Source organism: Chenopodium album, chromosome 19 (genome assembly GCF_948465745.1).
Source record: "Chenopodium album chromosome 19, dcCheAlbu1.1, whole genome shotgun sequence".
In the NCBI taxonomy this organism is placed as follows: Eukaryota; Viridiplantae; Streptophyta; class Magnoliopsida; order Caryophyllales; family Amaranthaceae; genus Chenopodium; species Chenopodium album.
The window spans coordinates 41,633,312-41,654,128 of NC_137852.1; the positions used below are offsets into that span (position 1 = coordinate 41,633,312).

Genomic DNA, 20,817 nt, shown 5'->3' on the forward strand with positions numbered 1-20,817 from the left:
AAATCTCATCCCCAAATTTTCATTAATGGGATTAAACTTTAAAAGATGTTTTCTTTTTTACTAAACCAAACTTAGCTTAGTAATCTTTTACAAAGCATTAAAAGAGGACATATTGTATGTTGTTGTTGTTGCATTGCTAGAGTGTTTATTCAGATTTGTAAGATTATTAAATTGTTATAATCAAATGGTTAAAAAGGTTCTAAGGGTGCCAATCATGAATGTTGTTAATTTGGACAATTAATATTGCTCAAGCGTATTCGTGCTAAACTGCTAACGCATGGGATATATGTATATGCTGATATGCACGCTTACAAAAATAAAATAGTAAAGACATAACACAATTAAGTCTTGAGATGTATACAATTGGCCTAACATACTATGCCCACCTAATTCTCTACCGACTAACTTAGAACCTTAGAGGTACTCATGGATTAAACCAACCTAGATAGGAATTGGGCCAAGGTCATATGATTAAACATTTTAAGTTATCATCGACTTCCATTTCTTCATGTTCTTAGTAATCTTGAAACCTTAAAATTGCAAAGTATTCTTATTTCAAGAAGCGTTAATAATATTATGCTTAGACAACTTAATAGATCTTGAAAATACTCTATTTCACTCTCATTTCTAGTTCAAATTATGTATCAGTTGGACTCTTCACAAACATTGTACCATTTCAAACCAGTACCCGATTGTGAAGCAACAACAAATTGGGAGGTAGAGATTTATAATTCTACTCGTATCTAACTACAAACCAAAATTTGCAACATTGACAGGATAGGGAGCCATGAATCAAGCGTTACAAACCCTGTAATTTGTTCAGCCTGTAGTACAAGTATTTATCACCAAGTAACACATACAGATATCATGTTCACATATCAGTTCTTCCTGCATTTGGTCTGATCTCAATAAGCAAACTGGAGAGTGCCTCCCATGGCACATCTGATCAAGCTAACTTGGCCACTCTCCCAAAGTTGCAGGAGAACTGAGAGCATAGCTCACACTCTAAAAAAGGGACTTGCTCCCCCCACATCAGTATTGTGGCTCAGCCGCTCAGGTCCATATGAATAGTGTTCATTCTGTAACAAGCATTATAAACAACCGTGATATCAATTTTTTTTTTTCAAGGCAGACAAAAACACCAATATTAAAGGATATACTTCGTATCTTGTAGCAGGAGGTCTGTTTGGTGTTAAGGTCATCATTACAGTATCAATTCATTTAGATCTCAACTCAGCCTGATGTATTCAATAAACATTAAGATTAGAACAAAAACAGCATGACATATAACCTGTCAGAAACAAAACCTCCATTGCAGTTTCTTTAACATGCTATGCATCTTCATCAACAAGAATGATTGATTCATTTCCAACTCCAACATCAAGCAAGGAATCCATTTCATTATCAAGAAGTATTGGTAATGGTGATCCCTGCAAGGGAACACAAGCACGTGGTAAGAAATTTTATTTTCGACAACTAGATGGTGGATAAAAGTAATCGCTAGCTACTAGCCAAGTTAAAAAGGAATTAGTGCAATTATTTCATTTCAGATCATACATCACAAGTTATGGACTAATATGCAGCAACTAAATGTGATGAGATTCAGCTAAAAAATACTTAGGTGTCTCAAAAGTCCTTTCTCTTGATCACTTACATTAACAACATAGCTCACTGGAAAGTGTCATTATACTATTCTATGTGAATTTGCCTTAGTCTTATCTTACAAACATTCACATGTTACATACAAGTATACAACAATATCAATCACATGACCGCTCAATATGGATCCTGCAGCTGGCAGGTTCAGGTGAATATAAGATGTATGCTAACATGCGTCATGATGCAAAACTAGTACAATTACATTGGTACATAGATAAGCTATCTACAATTTTTAAAAGAGGTAATTTTCAAACTTAAGCAGATTACATCTATCAACAACCAAAAAGAAACAAATAGGGCATCACTTAACCCTCTAAATTCTATCCAAGGGAATAATTTTTCAATTTTTAAAGTTTAACATTGCTATCAAATGCACAATATCTGTGAGCCGAAAGCGTATAGAGCTTGAAGACCACTTAGTACCTCTTCTTGCAAAAACAGCTTTAACTTGATGGACTTCAACTTGAAGAATGTCTCACAAAGAATTTTCAGCTTGCCAACCTTGCAAGAGCAAAACAAATGAGAAGTTATGTCAAATGTCAATGTAACCTATAGAAAGAACCTAAACAAAGAGAATGGTAATCCTCTGTACGGCTGTATACTACAACTGAAATCCAACACATGGATCCTGCTTTCAACTCTTTGACAAGGAGAAAGTGGAAGGCCACCAAATCATCAAAAAAATAAAGGTGAAACAAATTACAGTAGTTGTAGCTGGCAACTTTTTAGTCAACGGTGGCTTCTCTCCCATTGATGCCCCAACACACTTCAGAGTGATAGCTGCCAAGTTGAGATGTGTATAAGTGACAAGAAAGACATCTAAACAGTATACTTCAAAATAACAGATCACAAGTTCGTATACATACTAAGAAGTCCAGAGCTCATTTTTTGAGGTCCTTTTGCTCCATTTGATGGCCTCTCATCTTCTAAACCATGCAAACGTTTGAGTTCATGAAAGCTGTAAATAATAAAAGAAGTTTTATTAGATTATACATCCAAAGCTAATGTTCTCATAACAGCATATCTCAATTTTACAAACATACATGATAGATTAGAGAGCACAATATCAAAGCAACCAGGAGTCAAGCAACGACAACTAAAAAATACAACAAAAGTTGCTCCTTTCACTATGATAATGAGTAAACAAGCTTTGTTTACTCATTATCATAGTGAAAGGAGCAACTTTGCAAATAGAAGCAAAAGGAGAGGATTAAAGTATTAAAAAAGAAACTACTAGACCAAGAGATGGAAGTATTCTAAGAAGCAGTGGCCAAAAGGGAAATATTCAAACAAAGGAACAAATGTTAAACCTCCAAATCTTGAAAGGCATAATCTAGCAGATCATGGAAGAAAATAGACTGACTCATGCAATCAGAAATTCAGAAATTTGTTCATTTTCTTACTGTTTTTGGCCAACAGAGTTACTATCCAGGCTTTCATGTGTAAACCTCTGGTGTTGTGGCCATAGTGGAATGATAGTATAATCCACAATAGCCGCACAGAGAGTGTGCTTTAAGACAGAGATTCATCCTGTCAAGAATGTAATGATATGTATTCCGATTGAAATATCTTTTGTGATTTTGTAAAAACATCATCACAAGATGCATAGTAGTATGAACTATGAAGGCATTGTTTATCCTCTAGCCCAAATGGGCAAACACCCTCTTGGTCTCTTATTACCAAGTTAACATCTTTCATCTCAAAAAAGATGTCTCCATAGACTTTTGACATAGTTGAAAATTAACTTATCTTTTTGATGTATTATGCCAATGTTGGAATATATTGGATCATGTTTCATTTCAATCATTATTCTAAGAAAATGGCAAGGGTTGTATGAGAAGTTGACCAAAAGAAGCAATCACTTTAATCTATCGGCTCCTAGCTAAGTGGACATGTTATGAGGACATTTCAAAAAGGAATAGTAGGCATTCTGTGGGATCACGCACGCACAGATGTATGGTACTCTTTATTTACAGTGGCCAGCAGGCCCATCACCTGTACCGTCCATCCTTGGACTAATCAGTTACAAATGTTGGTCAACAAATTATCAAAGCTTCAAAAGATTTGAACAAAACAAAAATTACCGGGGGTGGGAACGCTTAATTTCCTCTTGATTATCATGCAGCTTTGACATAACTAAGCGTACATACCTGCAAGAAAGATGACGACTCTCATATATCAGCAGGAAAAGTCAATCGTATGCAGAAAGAGTCTTGGCTCAAACAACTCTATATTTTGCAAGATTCTCAAGATATATACTATCTGGAAGCATTACATTCATTACAGTTATCATGCTTTTGTTGATATAATTTTTCTAGGAATCATTTTCATACAAAAGAGAGAAATTACAAATGTAAAAAAATTAAGTACATGACTAACAGTCCTTTAACAATGCATCCTGTGGATAATAATTCAATTCAGCTAAATCATACACCATGCCGATAATGGAATTTTCTGTTGGGTAGCACTAAACAGACAACAAAAGCAAGCACATTTATTCCCTAGTAGGAGCATAATTTGAGTACTGCTAGCCAAAAGTGGCAAAACAAGTACAGATGGCTGTAATGGAAAACTCTCTTACTAACAAAAAACATGTGCTCTGTATTTGGATTCACCATGAAAGCTATGCAATTTTTTTGGAGCAATAAAATATATCCAAACCAGATGTGTTTAGCTATACAAAAGCCTCAAAAGAAAACCAGGGGAAAAAAAAAAGAAACTTGAAACTTGACAAGGGATTAAAAATCCATTAGTTTCTTTCTTCTTAAGCGGACCACCACAATGGCAACCTTTCTTCATCCATATTTTAAAGCTTCAAGAACATCTTTAAGTAACAAGGTCAGACACACTTCATCCTTAAAAAGGGCTAAAAGGCTAGGCCAAGGGCAGAAGAGTAAGAAAATGATGAACAAAAAGTACCTCCTTAAGACATAAACTACGATGACTTGCAATGAAACTCATCTCAGATTTGCACAACTATTTGTCTATATGCATCATACTATCTCGACGGCATACTTAGACTTCATATTAATATTCTTCTTTCTTTTGGTCACAAAGAGCTCAGAATCACAATAATTTTCTAGCCCTGAAACACCCTTGTCCTTACTTCTTTATACTAACTAAAACAAGCTCCACTTTTAAGTTAATTTATCTCAATAATCTGCTCTTATGATTATACTCCTGTTAATACATTCTATCTCAACTACTGACCTACCTGAAATCTTCCTCCTTTGAAGTCTTTATAACAATTGTTAAATTGAGATTGCCAAAGAAAACAATCAAACCCTTTTTAAGAGCAGGGAAGGTTTTTTTTTTTGTTTTATTAATCTTTTTTTTTTTTTTAATACCATAAAAAATTCTTGCCACTTCGGAAAATTGATACTGGTTAAGAGTTTCCCAATTGGTTATTATTTCCTCAAACCATAAGAATTTGACCAAAATTATTTTTATTCCAACATAGCTTAACATAATGACCAACAAACTATGATGTTCTTCAAAGCACCAGTTACACCACAATTGAAACATTGCTTTATTTCCAATTTGGTGAATGTAAGTTATGTAACAATAATGTTTAAATAGCAAGTTAGCCTTCAGAGAATCATAATTCCATATAGAAGTAATAATATCATAGAAAAGCAAATTAGATAAAAGAGCATATCAAGCAAAAACGTCTTAATATGAGCGATAATCATAGTATGCACACCAATGAATCAATGAGTGAAAGTAATTTGGGAAAATTTACCGGATCTCAGACTCTTTTCTTTCACGATAGCTCACCTGCCATGATTAAAGATATAAAGTACTCATCTAATCTTAAACTCATTCTGCATGAAAAAAATTATCTAATAGACGAGAACTTTTTGAAACTCACCTCACTTCCATTTAATACTTCAACTTTTGCTAATCGGGCAATCAGAGCAAACCTGGGTATTCCACCTCGTCCTGGATCAGCAATGGGATTCTCAGAGAGCCTAACATCCTACATAAATCCATACATAAACAAAGACATATTACAACTGACAGGAACAGTATAGTGTGCTTAAAGGAAAGTATGTGAATATGTTCATTTACTCTCGAGTCCTTAAAGCAGTAATGCTTTCAACTACAAATAATTTTCTTACAAAGTTCAGAGTCAACCTCCACAATTTGATGTCAACCATATAAAAGCAAAGGCAATAAGATTACAAAAATTTCAGCCTTTTTTCATTGATAATTTAGTCCCGAACTAAGAAAACTGGATGTCAAAATAATAACTGGTAACTTAACTTGTAAGTAGGAACATGATATAAACAAGGCTATGTCAAATTGACAACCCCTAAACACAACAAACGGCACAGTGCAATGACTTTTTGAACCCTGCTAAGCCCCCCATGAGTCCATGACCACCGAAAGAGAACACTATACAGAAGCATTTCACAACATTATCTAGAAGGATCACATGATAGTTTAATGTTCAATAATGGCAACCACAAGCATGTCACTACTCCTCGCCAAACTTTAAATACTTTGAATAATTTGAGAAACTGTGTCTGAACATGAGCATTGAGGGTCAGGAAGGGATTGAAAGACATAGCAAGTCGCACAAGAGGTACATTCCATGATTGTGCAACCCAATAACTCATCAGTTGTTCTAGGGATTCTTGCAGGTCCTAATATCATTGTTTTGATTAATTCAGGATAAAACCGACTTCTTCCATCACAAGTCACAACCTTATTTTACTTTTCTGCTTTTTCACCACCTTCAGAAAATACTTGACCTGAGTGTTATGTCAGGATCTTCATGTCCATCTATTCCTCAATCAAATCAATCCTCTGTTGTGATGCTGGATCTTGAAATTGACGGTTAAATGCTTAAATCTTAGGTGTGTTTCACTATCTTCCTTTGTGCTTTAGTGGTAATCATCATAGTCACTATGGTGCTCTAATACAGTCTATACTACATTACTACTCAGCAATTTTGGAAAAAATAATGGAATCTTGTTAGAATTTATGATTGTGATATGGTATCATATGCAGTCTGATATGGTATCATATACAGCCTATCAATCCAGAAAATTTACCCTTGTTCATAATATCAGCAAGCATGTAATGGAAACATGTGCATCTAAAGATCAGATAAATTCAACAAATCCAGCTGTGAAGAATTTAGCATAAGCAATTTGAATGAAGTCAGCATTTAACATACGATTGACAATTATCAGCCTGTGTATTTATTTATAGAAAGTAGAACCATCTTGTGCCACATACTGCTTCATGTTCAACCTATACATAATTCAATCCCATCAATTGAGCTTTGATATCTAAACTTCTCCTAACTATATCTCGAAAAGTGAGAGATATTAAAAAGGAATGCTAGACAAACATGAATGCAGCAATAACGCTCCCTGCTCCCATGGCAAAGCAAACTATACCTTCTTTCAACCATTCAATCTCCTTGAAAGTTGTGAGATAAAAAGCTGTTAAAAGGCCTCCGACTCTCCGAGTGTGGATTGCCTCCTAGAGGAAAACCCAAAAAACTAAACAGCCAATTCTGGATCTCATACCACACCACAGTAGAAACCCCCAAGAACATCCCGGGTAAGTTAAATTCCTTCTAAACTACAACTTGAAAGGTTTTTGCTAGCTAAGATAAGAGAATATAAACTAAAGAAGAGGACAAAGCACCTAAAACTTCTAAATACAGCACACTTTCTTAAAATTTTGTCTCAAACCTCTAAGTGGCAAGCACGTTTGACGAAACAACTTTTGATATGTCCTAGAGACAACTTATCTTTCTTGCTATACAGGAACAGTCAGTAATGGAAACAAGCTATGTCTAACAAACAAACCCTCAATCACAAAGCATGCAGTACTCTATAGGTAGAATATAAAAGATTGACAAAACCCAGTCTTAGGATTTCTATCAAAGTCAAAATTTCAATACATTACCTCTCAACTAGCACATCAAAAAATGACATCGTGACAAATAGAGGCCAAAATAACTCCAGCAATAGGGACTTCAAACAGATCCAATGTCTAATTCCTAAAAGGATGGGGTAGGCTACATAACCCAAGGATCTATCTCCTGTGAATCATACACAATGATCATCCATCTTGCACAAAAATGCTCTTGCAAACCCATTCTTTTCATGTCATTTCAACTACCTTGTCCAAGTCATCTTACGACTCCCTCCACAGCCCAAAAATCCTCCAAAAACTGACTTTTATGCCCATCAAACTATGTCTGGCCATTGGAAACAATAGACTAAATCTAGGATACAAATTTTCATGGACTAGAAAAGAAGTCTGAAAGCTTACAAGCAAAAAGAGCTTGCTCAAAAGAGAATCACCATGACGACTTCCCTACTAAAGAGATGTTTTTAGAACAAAGATTCACAAGAACCAGGCCTTACTCCTGGTAAGGTATGCAAATGTGGAGACTTGAGACTAGATAACACAGCAAACAAGAGAGGCAAGCAAATTAAGAGTAAAAAGTTCCAAATTGATCCATGAGACTTGCCTAGACTAATCCTCAACCCTGGAAAAATATAGAATACTTGCATGGTAGTAAAAAGCATTCTTGCCCCTGATCACATCAACCAAAAGGAAAAAAGTAGTATTATACTATTATCCACAAGTTAGAGATAGTGGAAAAAAGGATACCATCCCATGTACCCTTAAGGCCTAATGCCCTTGACATAACCCAAAGCCTTCTCTTATAAGAAAATGTCAAGCTATCAACAACCAAAGTGAAGAGGACAAGGAAGCACCTTGTCACATACCCCTGGAAGTCCCTATTTGTTGCTTAATGTTATTATTAGGATTTCTAGTGATAAAACATGCAATTATTAATCACATAAAAGAATTATTCATATCTAGTTTACACATCTATTTTAAAATAGTTTTACAAAGTTCTATCAATTTATATAAAGGCAAGTCATGCCACAGTATTTCCATAGCATGTCCTGATTCTTAATGATTACGATTACAGAGTAATTTTCGGTTTTACCTCTCTATACGTTCTCTTCTACCCCGTTAGCATGCAATAGTGGAGTAAAGTCAAACTAAGCATGAGAAATGGTCGAATGGGGGACATGAGCAAGAGACTCATGTCCCCAAAGCTCCTACCTTTCCTAAAATCCAGTTTTCTGGCCTTTCTTGACGGTTCTAATCAGTATATACATGCACATTATTGCCTGAGAAGATGATCAAACCCACTAAAGACACAGATTTCACAGTCACAACAATAAACAAACTTCAAGGACCAACATTATAAATATAATCATTCATAAGTAATAGCATGTATCACCACACTTCAGCACCATATGCTACACAATACTATTATTATAACTGATCACCATAAGCGTGTAACAAATTAGTAAAGGTAAAAGGACATACTGTTAGGCTTGGGAAAGAATTTAATGAATCTACAGAATCTAGATCTGAAATGCAGTTAGCACCTGCAAGATGCAAAAAAGCAACACCATATAGTTCAGTTTATATGAAAGTGAAATTCAACATAGACAAATATTCTACAGAATTGATCACAAATTACCTAAGAGAAGGCAACGCAAATTTTGAAAGGCTTCAATGTGGGTGGATTTATCCATAGAGTGGGTGGATTTATCCATAGAGTTGGTAAATGGGTAAAATACTTTGCTTATGTTATTCTTGCTTAAATGAAGCTGCTCTAAACTGGAACAAAAAAAAATGCATTTACTTCAGATCTAGTCCTCTTGGACATATAGCACGTAAGAAACAAGCTTCCAGCTCCAGATACTGCAGCAGACCTATCTATTCCTCTCATTCCCCTTCATTTTATAGCAAACAAAAAAGCATACATATAACTTGAAAGCAAAATGTTATCCACCATTGAGTTCATGGAATATATTAATACCTAGTTAGCTCTGATAACTTCAAAACCTCACCCCACTCAGATATACAATTTTCTTCCAAATTCAATATGCGCAGAGAACCAAAACTTTGAGCAGTGGCTGACGTGGGCTGCAAAGAACATATTAAAATGTAACTTTAGACAGAGACGAAGTTGAAAATGTACACCCAGCCAGCTGAAAGTTAATTAAAACAATTAAGTAAGCTGTTAAATCAATGTCTACATCAAAGATAAGACTCGTAGAAGTATTATTAATTCAGCTAAAGCACCACATGATAATTAGCACAGGCATCCAATCCCAGATTTTAAGAACTAACCTTGGAGCTGAAATTCTTTTCTTTTTTTTTGTGGGGGGGTACCAAAAAAGCTCCACTTAAGTTTCCACTCATTTCCAAACTAGCTTAAAATTTCCAAACTAGCTTAATGGACAAATGACCCTTTTTCTTCATAGATAAACACTTATAATCAGACAGGAAAATAAAAGCAACAAGAAAATCTTGTGCAATATTAAAGTTTCCACTACTTATAGGCAAAGAGATAATGAGATATGCAACCCAAAGGATCTCATCTTTCTAGAATATGAAAATTAATCATTAAATCAGCTTAAGGACGAGGACTCCACCAGCATGAATATGTCAGACAATATACCCCGACCATGTTGAAAATATCCATTTTTTCTCGTTTCTTTGTACAGAGAGTCTTTAGTTTCCAAAACTAGTTCTACTTTTGGGAAAGCATTTAGATTAAAAGAAGCTTTTGCTTATTTGCTTCTATTTATGGTTCCCAGTAATTGTCAGGAAAGAGGAAATAGCACATTTCTTTTGATTAAATGATCCTTAGAGCTGCAGAGGAAGGAGGAGGAAATCTACATCCAACAGGACTCACAGTATCACAAGGAGACAATATAAAGAAAAAAATAAAGCAAACAATAATGCAGAAGCATCAACGGCAAACCGTAATTTCACTGATTTTATTCCCCATCAGATGTAATTCTTCTATAGATGGTAAGAACTCTTTGAGCAACTCAACCTGTGGAAGTGAAAACAAAAATTCTCAGATACAGTTGACAGATGCAAAACTGTAAAAAAGAAATATATATATATATATATATGCACACACACACAATAAATCAGGATCCATATTATGTCACTAATACAGTAATACATGCACCCCTCACTCATCAGTCTTGTAATTAATGAAAGGTCATTCCTAGGTTAAAACCTGCAAAAGATGGTCTAAACAAAAGAGCGCACCTGTGTCCATTTTATACCACTATAATTCAGCACCAAAACACGGATGTTTTTTAGAATCGGTAGGCATGTCACATCCTGCGACATCATATTGTTTGACAAATTTAATGCTGAAAGAAGTGGTAGCTCTTGACAGACAGCGGCAATATCCTGAAAAATAACAGATTGACCAGCATTGGTTTATTGTACTTCACAAAGCATTAAACCTAAAAAAATCACAGAATCGATGAGCATAGTTTTGGATATATATTCATGTTACACAACAATAGAGTCTCCTGTTCTGCATTAGTATTGGACCATTAACCATTTAGTTAATAATAAAGGAACATATATAAAATTAAAAGAATTGATCATTGCAAAAATTTCTACTGAAAAAAATAGAAATTTGCTATAGCTACAAAGCTAAGCATGCCAAGGCATTATGTCCTTTTTTATAGGTGATACACATAAACAATATATAGACCCTCTGTTCCAAATTAGTCACCAGAAATGTTTTTAAAGGTCAAAATTTATAAACTTCGACCATAGTCCATATATTTTCAGCTATACATGGAAAACAGTCATGGGGTATCTATTTGGATTCATCTCAAAGTGTATATTCAAATTATGTATTTTCTCTCGATATGAATGTACAGTCATATAGATATCAATGGTCCAAATAGTGGCTTAGAAAATTGTTTGTGGCAACTAACTTGGGAAGGGGGGGGGGGGGGGGCAGATTTAATAGATTGATAAGTCACATTTCCCACCCATATGGCCACTGATTTGAAATGATGTGGCTATAACCTAAAGCTTCCTAGTAACTTCAACTCAATGACAGGTATATTATGGTCTGTGAGATTCTTAAGTTATGTAAAACTGACCTTCCAGTCTGAAAGCAGGTTTCCAGTTAAATCAAGCTCCTTCAGGTCTGTACAAAAACAAAGAAGTATCAAGACTAGATATAGATTCCTTCAATAGGTAATACTCCGTATAAAATTGAGTTATTCAAACACTATGGACTGAACTTTCATGAGTGACTAATAACCCACTTTCAGCATCCAAGGGATGACAGATCAACACTCAAAGAAACTAATGCAACTTTTTAAAAATAACGTGTATTAATCATCCTACACATGCGTGCTGCATTACACTCTACTTTCAACTGTCCTCAATAACAGCCACACAGACCAAAATTTCCATATTATATTGAATTTAATTTACTAATTTTGCAGAGTGCTGCATTATACACTACTTAAGCGTTTACCACTTTGCCAATTCAATTTTCTAACGTCTAGCGCACTGCATAGCAACATTCTCACCTTCTTCCCATCTCTGTAGCATCATACATTTCCTAAGATTATTATTTTTCAATCTGAATTTCTTTAGTATTTTAATACAGAATATCATTTCACATTTTAACCTATCGCATTCATTTAACCATAAAAGGAATAGCACTTCTTTTGCATGGTATCCAAGACTTCATGTGAAAGAAGAAAACACGATGAAAGGAGAAATTGTAGAAATAACTAAAATGAACAAGAAGAGTCCATACAGATCTATTCAGAATATAATCTTTATACTCTGTTTCATTTCTGACTAGTAATCTGCTAGCTACTTTCAAAATTTGCTCTAACAAAGGCACACAAGCATATTCAGCATTTTTCAGGCCACAAAAAAAACAGCCTTCAAACAGAATCAAGATACTGGAGACAGTTTTCTCAAGAAATTTCTTTCTTTGGTGTTCACATAAAGCCACAAAGCTACCAAGGAAATCACGTTCATGGAACGTGCTGAAACGAAGCTGTGAAAAATCAATATGGGATTGTCATAAGCAAAAACCAGCACAAAATAAGGATTGGAAAATTGGAAATGGTTAAAACTTACATAAATCTTATAAAATTACATAGAATATAGAACACAGTTTGTAAACACTTTTACTAGTAATTAGCTACCAAAAGAGAAGGTATCACATTGCAAAAAGAATTGGTAAAAGAAGATGACGACTTACTGGGTACAATTGAACTAACTTGAGATGGAGGTCCAGCGGAGCTAACCCCAAGATAAGCTAATGAGGCACCGCATAGCTCTTCAAATTGACTTAGCTTATTTTGAATTATGTCTTTCCCAACAAGTTCAATAGAAACTTTTTTGTTGCTTGCTGAAAGGACATACATTTCATCTGCAAGGGGAATGACTAGCATATAAATTCGAGAACTACTAAACTAGGGATAGTAAAATGCAACCTTAACATACACATATAGGCAACACGAAATAAAAATACCCTCAAAGAATCATCAAACATTATAGTAAATATAATGGGTTTAAGTCTATCCAATCCAAGTTGGTCTATCATCTGGTCACCTCAACTTTAATTCCCATTCAAATCATAGTCAAATTTGCTTACATTTCTGCAGATTTCCACAGTTTTACATCTCCTCATAAATTTCCACATAAAACCACATGATAAGTTCTACTTGTATTGTTTTGTTTAACAACATCAAATTAGTGAATGGTCTTGCCATAGTGTATTAAATTTAAGGCAATTCACAACAAATGTACACCATTTGTCCTAGAACACTCTTTACATTTTGCCTAACTTCATCGAAAAACAATCTATATTTCCACATTAAAGGTAGCACATTGCACATACTTATAAAGTTCATCATTTCATAAATAAAAATGCTGATAACATACCTCACTATATACCAAAACCAAAAAATTCTCAATCAACTCATATAACACCAACAACAAACATAACTAAAAATAATAAAACAATAACCCTGACGCCCCGTCTAGTAAGCGGTAATAAATCGACGGAATGGTAATGACCACCTATCAAACGGGCCGTAAATAACATTAATATACCTTCCTCTTCCTTGGTGGTTTCGCCTCGATATCGAATCATAAGAGCTTCCAACAATGTAATACCAGAAGATAGAAGATGGGGTCGAACAAAAGAAGCTGATTTCTCCAATTTAGCTTGAAAATATCGAACTCCATTAATGGAACCATCATTTTTACCATCTCCATTATCCCAATCAACACCAACCCAGTCCCCCGAATAAACTTCTACTGCTCCAACATACTTCACCGTTCCAATTCTTCGAGTATCCCCAATTGAATGAACTCTTTGCTCGATTTTAAAAATGGGTTTTGAATCACCCATTTCTTTCTTTCTTCCTAATGTTTTCTTAATGAAAAAATTGACTAAATTGTATCCAAATTTCCATTTATTGAATATTTCTAGATTTTTGGGTGGACCGTGGATGAATCAAGAAATAAGTGTATTTTTGTTACTGTAGTTGTGTATGTCTGTATGTGACTTTTTTTTTTTTTGTGAAAAAAATATGTATGTAACTTTTGATTTGCCAGATTACCTAAAAGTGGAAAGCTTAAAGCAATGAACATCTTGTAAAAAAAAATTATAATGAACATTACTTACACTATCGACGTGTGATTTTGCTTTATATTTCCAAATTAATACCACTTTAGGTAATATTTTAAATGATTATCTCACGCCTTTCCGAGAGCGTTCATTAGCAAGATCTTTAATATTATTAATATTTAATAAAATATTATAATATTATTAATTATGTTAAGTTAAATTCCACCATCACTATTACTGAAATATTTATTTGTGGGTAGGTTAATCCGGTATAAGTTTTTCCAACTAGTAAAAATATTTAGCAAACAAAATAGCGAGTGTATGGTTTCAAAAAAAATGGCGAGTGGGGGTAGGTTAATCCGGTATAAGTTTTTCCAACTAGTAAAATTATTTAGCAAACAAAATAGCGAGTGTATGGTTTCAAAAAAAAATGCCGAGTGTATAACGCCAAGTAACGATTTGATAATGTGATTGATATGTGCGTCAACATTTTTCTTTTTTTGGTGTTTAGAGAGCCACAAGGGCGGGGGTGAGAATCGATCCCATGATCTCCTGAAATCGAGAGGGAAGCTATAACCACTTGAGCTATCCCTCACTCTCATATGAGCGTCAATATTTCGGTTCTAAAGTGAGACCATTTTGCGAATACAAAATTTAACTAATATAATCTTTTTTTACTAAGGTCCTGCTCTCTTCACCTTAAAAAAATAATATTAAGTAAAAATAATTTCAGTTCAGTAAAAATAAGTTAAGTTAAGTTCAGTAAAATTAATTTCAGTTCAGTAAAAATAATTTCACTTCAGTAAAAATAAGTTTAGTTTAGTAAAATTCAGTTTTCTTAAAGAAACATTATAATAGGAAATCTAAAAATAATTTCAGTGCAGCAAAAATAATTTCATTTCAGTAAAATTAATTTAAGTTCAGTAAAAATAATTTAAGTTCAGCAAATATAATTTTGTTTCAGTAAAAATAATTTCAGTTCAGCAAAAATAAGGTGAAGAGAACGGAGCCTAATAGTAATTTTTACTACTCCATACATTACTTAGGCCCCGTTCTTTAGAGCTGCTCTGCTCTGCTTTGCTCTGCTGAAATCTGCTCTGCTTTGCTTTGCTCTGCTCTGCTGAAATCTGCTCTGCTCTGCTTCAATCTGCTCTGCTCTGCTTTGCTCTGCCCTGCTCTGCTTAAAATTAATACTTAATATTGAATTATTATAATAATAATGTATATTTAATAATAATAATAATAATAATAAATAATTAATACTTAATGATAATAATAATCAATATTTAATAATAATAATAATAAATAAATAATATTTTATAATAATAATAATAAATATTTAATAATAATAATATATAATTAATATTTAATAATAATAATATATAAATAATATTTAATAATAATAATATATAATTAATATTAAATAATAAAAATATATAAATAATATTTAATAATAATAAATATTTAATGATAATAATATATAATTAATATTTAATAATAATAATAATAATATATAATTAATATTCAATAATAATAATATATAATTAATATTTAATAATAAAAATATTATTAAATATTAATATTATTAAATATTAATATTTAATAATAATAATAATTAATATTTAATAATAATAATATTAATAATAATATAATTAATATTTAATAATAATAATAACATAATTAATATTTGATAATAATAATATTAATAATATAATTAATATTTAATAATATAAATATTATTAATTATAATTAATATTTAATAATAAAATTTAGTAGTAGTAGTAAGTATAAGTAGTAGTAGTAGTAGTAGTAGTAGTAGTTATAATAATAATAATAATAATAATAATAATAATAATTAAAATTATAATAATATTAGTAATAATAATAATATTAATATTAATGAAATCTGCTCGGCTCTGCTCGGCTCTGCTTTGCTCTGCTTCAATCTGCTCTGCTCTGCTGAAATCTGCTCTGCTCTGCTCTGCTTTGCTCTGCTGAAATCTGCTCTGCTCTGCCCAGAAGTTCAAAAGAACAGGGCCTTACTCGATATAATAGTAATTTTTTTTATAAATTCTGAAGTATAATAGTTTTTTTTTTACTACTCCATTACCCCCTTGGTTCCTCTTGGCAAAATAGGCATTAAGTACATAAGCTTAATGATCAATTTTAGATATAATCACTAATGAAGCTATTTTACAAAATAAACTACAAGTCACTAGGATGACAAAATTATTGGGTAAACACAGATTCAGTAGATGCGCGTCGATAGGGTTGCTGCTGTGCACTAGCAGGCTCTGCAGGCACACCTTCATCGGCACGTTTGTCTTCAAACCATTTCAATATTCTCCTGCGAGGAAGGTTTGTCACATGGGCAATGCTGCTGATCATGGTATTCTGCACATTTTAAGATCCAGTCTCAGTCTTTCTAACAAACAACTAGCTAGTACAGGAACTTTACCACAAAATGTCAAAAGAGAAGTAAGAGAATGAACAAAGAAATAATTTTTGTATAAACAATAAAGTTAAATCAAAGCTTGGCAATTGCGAGATCAAATGAACTACATGCTTTTTATCCAAAATATACGAAATCTGATAATAAACACACAGCATACTAGATTCAGATGTATACTACTACAATTCGAAAATTAAAAACAATCTTCGACCCTCAGGCCTCAGGCTTTGTTCTCTTAACTTGAAAGCTCTTATATTAACTTAAATGTTATTGACCCTCTACTAAATTCCTCCTAGTTGTAAATTGGACTTCAGTATAACTTGTCTGAACTAACAGGCACTTATCCGAAGTCCGAACTATTTTTTCCTCAAACTTATTTGTTTAAGGTTAAATGAATAAATTGTCAATAACTGGTTATGTCAATGATATAAAAGATAAGCAGCATATAATGATATAAACTCTGGCTCTGGTTCTTTGCAGAAAGCAGAGCAAAGAACAGTCTCTAAACAGATAAATACTTGATGGACATAAACTTACTGTAGGACGCTTAGTACGCCTGTACACGTTTTCTAGAGTTTCAACTTGAACTTTCTTCAATCTCTTTCGTGCAGACCAGCTACCTTGCAAGACATGGATGGGAGTTTCGACCTTGGGTTCAGGTTTATCAGAATCAGCAATCACCTCAGAATCAGCAATCACCTCAGAAGGAACAGATGGCGTGTCTTCAGAGTCTGGAATCGTGACAACAGGCTTTGGTTTATCAGGCAAAGAAGCACTCATCATTAACAGATTAGGTGGTGGCTCCCGCAACAATTGAAGAACAACAGCCCTATCAAGACATAACTCAGCTGCGAGATTTTTGATCTGCAAGGCAAATGGTAACTTTGGTCAATGGTGAAACCATAATAGTTTACCAACAAAGATAGGAAATTCTTTACCATGAGCTGGGAATATCGTACAAAGCAACATCCCCTTCACAAACTACATACACCATAAACAACTTCGAACAAATACTACAATACGTACATTGGTGCATGATAAGTCACTTTTCTATTCAACACCCTTAACCTACACCTTTTGAAAGGAGCTTGTTTTAAACTGATTGTCCTGTCCCCTTATTTATGACACAATTTCACTAATTCACAATACACAGCACAATGTGTGAACACATCAGTACATGTGCCTAATGGAAATATATCAGCGTACTCCAAAGGCAAGCCTTTAATTAAGCACTTTTGGACAACAGAGAAATGAATGTCACAGTAACAGAAGCCCAATTAATTGCTCATTTCAAAATGATGGCAACTACAACATTATATCAGTCGATCTTAAATTGCAACGACAGTCAGCCCCTACCCATTTAATATTTGCACTGAAATGGCTCTTCTACTCGCTACAATCTCCATTCTCACTCATTTTCTGCTCCAAATTCATCTTCAAGTATAAATTTCATATATATCTTGCAAGATTTTCTAACACAAAGGTCTCGGACACTGATTATGACTCGTAGTACAAATGGTATTGACAACATAGAGTACATGACTTACACTAGTTTTACGGCGGCCAACCTTCAGCGCTTGTGCCAATCGACGAAGTTGCCAACCTTTCAGTTGTACTGGTTCCTCTTCCTCTTCCTCGTCTTCTTCTTCATCATCACCAGCATCACCTTCTTCAAATTCCTCTTCCATTTCTTCTTTTGCACTTTCTCCTTTGGGAGCATCATTTGTTGTCGCACTTAACAACGCCAACATATTTTCATCTTCTGCAAGTGCTTCTTCTAGCTCCCGTTCGAGCATGGCAAGCTCTTCTTCAGAAATCTCATCCTCACCATCATCTAAAAACTCCTTATCTTGCTTGAGATCTTCTTCAAGCTGCTTAAAAAGAGCCTCAAAACCATCCTCATCTATATCATCATCTTTATTAGAGTCTTCTTTCTTGCGACTCTGCAAGCAACAAGAAGAAATCATCCTGTTGCATTGTATAATGTAGTTCTTACCAACATCATTAAACAAAAATAAAATGCAACAGCCAAGGCAATCGTAGGAGATGAGCACACAGCAGCCTTATGTCAATCAGACTGATTTTCCCTCATCATATAAGGCACAATTATTTGCAAACCACAATAATTGCAGAAGAATGCAAGAAAATTTTGTGCCAAGGTGCTACAATCCTATTACTTCAAGAGGTTGCAAAAGCATTCTCAAAATGCATCATAACTCACAAGGCACATTACTTGATCAATGGTGCCACCTAGCGTTATGCTTATTTGCTCTCACACTTGAGTTCAACTACCATTTCCACTGTCCTACTTCCCATAAAGTCATCAATATATAAGACCACAGACTAAAACTTAACTCGAACTCACCTTACCAGGAGTAAATCATAAGCCTGGCAGGCGATAGCCAATACCGACTAAAATTTGACTCGAACTTAGCTTACCAGGAGTGACTTAGTGTGTAGTTGTATACCCAATTACATAAAACTCACCCCACATCTAGAGTATTAACATACTAAACACCTAAAATAAAATCAAAATTGTTGGCAATTCTATGTTACTTAAACTCGGCTACAAGTGTCACACAAAACTGCCTCACAAAAATTTAGCATGATTTTGGTCCAAAATGAAGTGTCATATACTCATATCTATATCCAATTGTCAAGTATCCGACATGGGTATTCGAGAAAAAAATGAATTGTTATGAGTATTAGAGTAACATAGGCTGCTAAATGAAGATAATGCAACAAACCCAAGTAAAATAAAGTCCCAATTGACTCAACAAAACACTCATCCAACATAAATTCACTAATTAATTCCATATTATTGATATTAAATACTTTCACAATAATCCCAGAAAATAAAATTACAAAATTCCCATTATCCACAAATTCATGGGAAATGGAGAACTAAACAAAAACTTATAATTATCACATAAATGGATGAAAAAAATCAAAATTTACATTATATAACAAGAAATGAAAGAAAAAAGACCTTGCTTTTCTTGGAGGAGGAGACGGGGCGACCGGAGTTGCTACGCCGGCGGGCGAAGCAGAGGACGGAGCGGGAAAAAGGGACACGTGGAAGATAGAGATTGAATGGTTTGGGGTAGTGAGAGAAGATGTAATTGTTGTAGGATTGTGAGGAAGAAGAGGAGGAGGAGGAGGAAGGTAAGGTTGAAAGAGTAATGGAGGATGAATTATTATGTATTGAAGTGAAGTTCATCTTCTTCTTTTTGTTTTTCTAAACACTATTTTACTATTGAGGGTTTTTGATTTTTGAGAGATGAGAGATGAGTGAAAGAAAGGTTTATCCTTTGCCTTTGAAGCATGGACTGGACTTGAAAGAGCTGCCTGGTTTTGGCTAGGCTTTCAATTTCTTTTTGGTTTTGGTTCCTTGATTCGTTAGAGGCTCGAGCTCTAGCTTAGCCCATGGGCAAGCGCCAGGACATGAGTGCACAACCTATAGGAGAATATAGGATGATAGGTGGATATAATTTTACGTATTTCACATTGGATTCATCTTAAATCTTTATTGGAGTAAGGGTCTGTTCTCATACGTTTATTTTCAGTTCAGTTCAGTTCAGTTCAGCTCAATTCAGTTCAGTTTAGTTCAGTTCAGCTCCTAATTTCCCTCTCTAATAAAATATTCAGTTCAGTTCAGTTCAGTTCAGCTCAGTTCAGTCTATGAGAACAGGCCAAAGTTTGAGTATGATTTAAGGGGTGGTGTGTAGTTGAATAATGGGTTGCATATAAGTATGACTTATCAATAGGCTATTAGACGTGGGTGGGAGGCGGATTTGAAAGTATAGTCACTTACTGTGTCTCGTTTTAGCTATTTTATACATAACAATTTTGATATGTATGTGTTTTTTTTTTTTTTTTGTTTCTTTCGTTTTTTTAGGGGTTTTGAAATGAATGTCATTAGTGAATGTGGATTTTAGATTTGTGAATTGCAAATATTTGACAAGTGATTTTTAGTAAATATGTTCGGTTGTTATTTTGTGAATAAACACGTCATATAAGCATGTTTTGGATATCTAATTAGGTGGTTAAGCTAATGCAAATCTAGATTTCATTGTTGATTCACATCTAATGATGTATATGTGGTTGATATTACCTATGTGATTGCATGAAGTTAAATGGGGGTTGTTAAACAACGCTCCCATTTTACAAGCCATTGTTCGCATTTTAATACGAACTTCCGTATTTACCCCTCGTA

At 33.9% G+C, this 20,817-nt stretch overlaps 2 protein-coding genes across 2 annotated transcripts; both read right to left on the reverse strand.

Annotated features, from left to right (window-relative positions):
* Positions 1-593: 593 nt before the first annotated feature.
* On the reverse strand, positions 594-14,020 carry LOC145595677 (tubulin-folding cofactor E-like). The gene is made up of 16 exons (XM_081652096.1): positions 13,630-14,020; positions 12,773-12,943; positions 11,646-11,692; positions 10,786-10,932; positions 10,487-10,561; positions 9,536-9,642; positions 9,194-9,333; positions 9,037-9,098; positions 5,531-5,638; positions 5,402-5,436; positions 3,744-3,809; positions 2,526-2,617; positions 2,363-2,439; positions 2,083-2,160; positions 1,292-1,430; positions 594-1,079 (listed from the first exon to the last, which is right to left on the reverse strand). Exons 1-15 carry the CDS (start codon positions 13,928-13,930, stop codon positions 1,332-1,334), a joined length of 1,605 nt encoding a protein of 534 aa, XP_081508222.1. The 5' UTR covers positions 13,931-14,020; the 3' UTR covers positions 594-1,079; positions 1,292-1,331.
* A 2,184-nt stretch (positions 14,021-16,204) lies between these two features.
* Positions 16,205-19,896, reverse strand: LOC145595678 (protein OVEREXPRESSOR OF CATIONIC PEROXIDASE 3-like). The gene is made up of 4 exons (XM_081652097.1): positions 19,591-19,896; positions 18,149-18,544; positions 17,139-17,465; positions 16,205-16,543 (listed from the first exon to the last, which is right to left on the reverse strand). The coding sequence occupies exons 1-4, from the start codon at positions 19,819-19,821 to the stop codon at positions 16,379-16,381; spliced, it is 1,119 nt and encodes a 372-aa protein (XP_081508223.1). The 5' UTR covers positions 19,822-19,896; the 3' UTR covers positions 16,205-16,378.
* Positions 19,897-20,817: the final 921 nt, after the last annotated feature.

What these genes read in the sequence shown, in the direction of transcription:
- LOC145595677 (XM_081652096.1), bottom strand. Translation starts at nt 13,930, where the DNA reads ATGGGTGATTCAAAACCCATTTTTAAAATCGAGCAAAGAGTTCATTCA. An exon ending in AGTTAGTTCAATTGTACCCA is followed by an intron (nt 11,693 to 12,772) that starts GTAAGTCGTCAT and finishes GTTTTTGTACAG; the next exon opens with ACCTGAAGGAGCTTGATTTA. An exon ending in ATAAAATCAGTGAAATTACG is followed by an intron (nt 9,643 to 10,486) that starts GTTTGCCGTTGA and finishes TGTTCTTTGCAG; the next exon opens with CCCACGTCAGCCACTGCTCA.
- LOC145595678 (XM_081652097.1), bottom strand. Translation starts at nt 19,821, where the DNA reads ATGAACTTCACTTCAATACATAATAATTCATCCTCCATTACTCTTTCA. An exon ending in TTGGCCGCCGTAAAACTAGT is followed by an intron (nt 17,466 to 18,148) that starts GTAAGTCATGTA and finishes TTTGCCTTGCAG; the next exon opens with ATCAAAAATCTCGCAGCTGA. An exon ending in GGCGTACTAAGCGTCCTACA is followed by an intron (nt 16,544 to 17,138) that starts GTAAGTTTATGT and finishes TAAAATGTGCAG; the next exon opens with AATACCATGATCAGCAGCAT.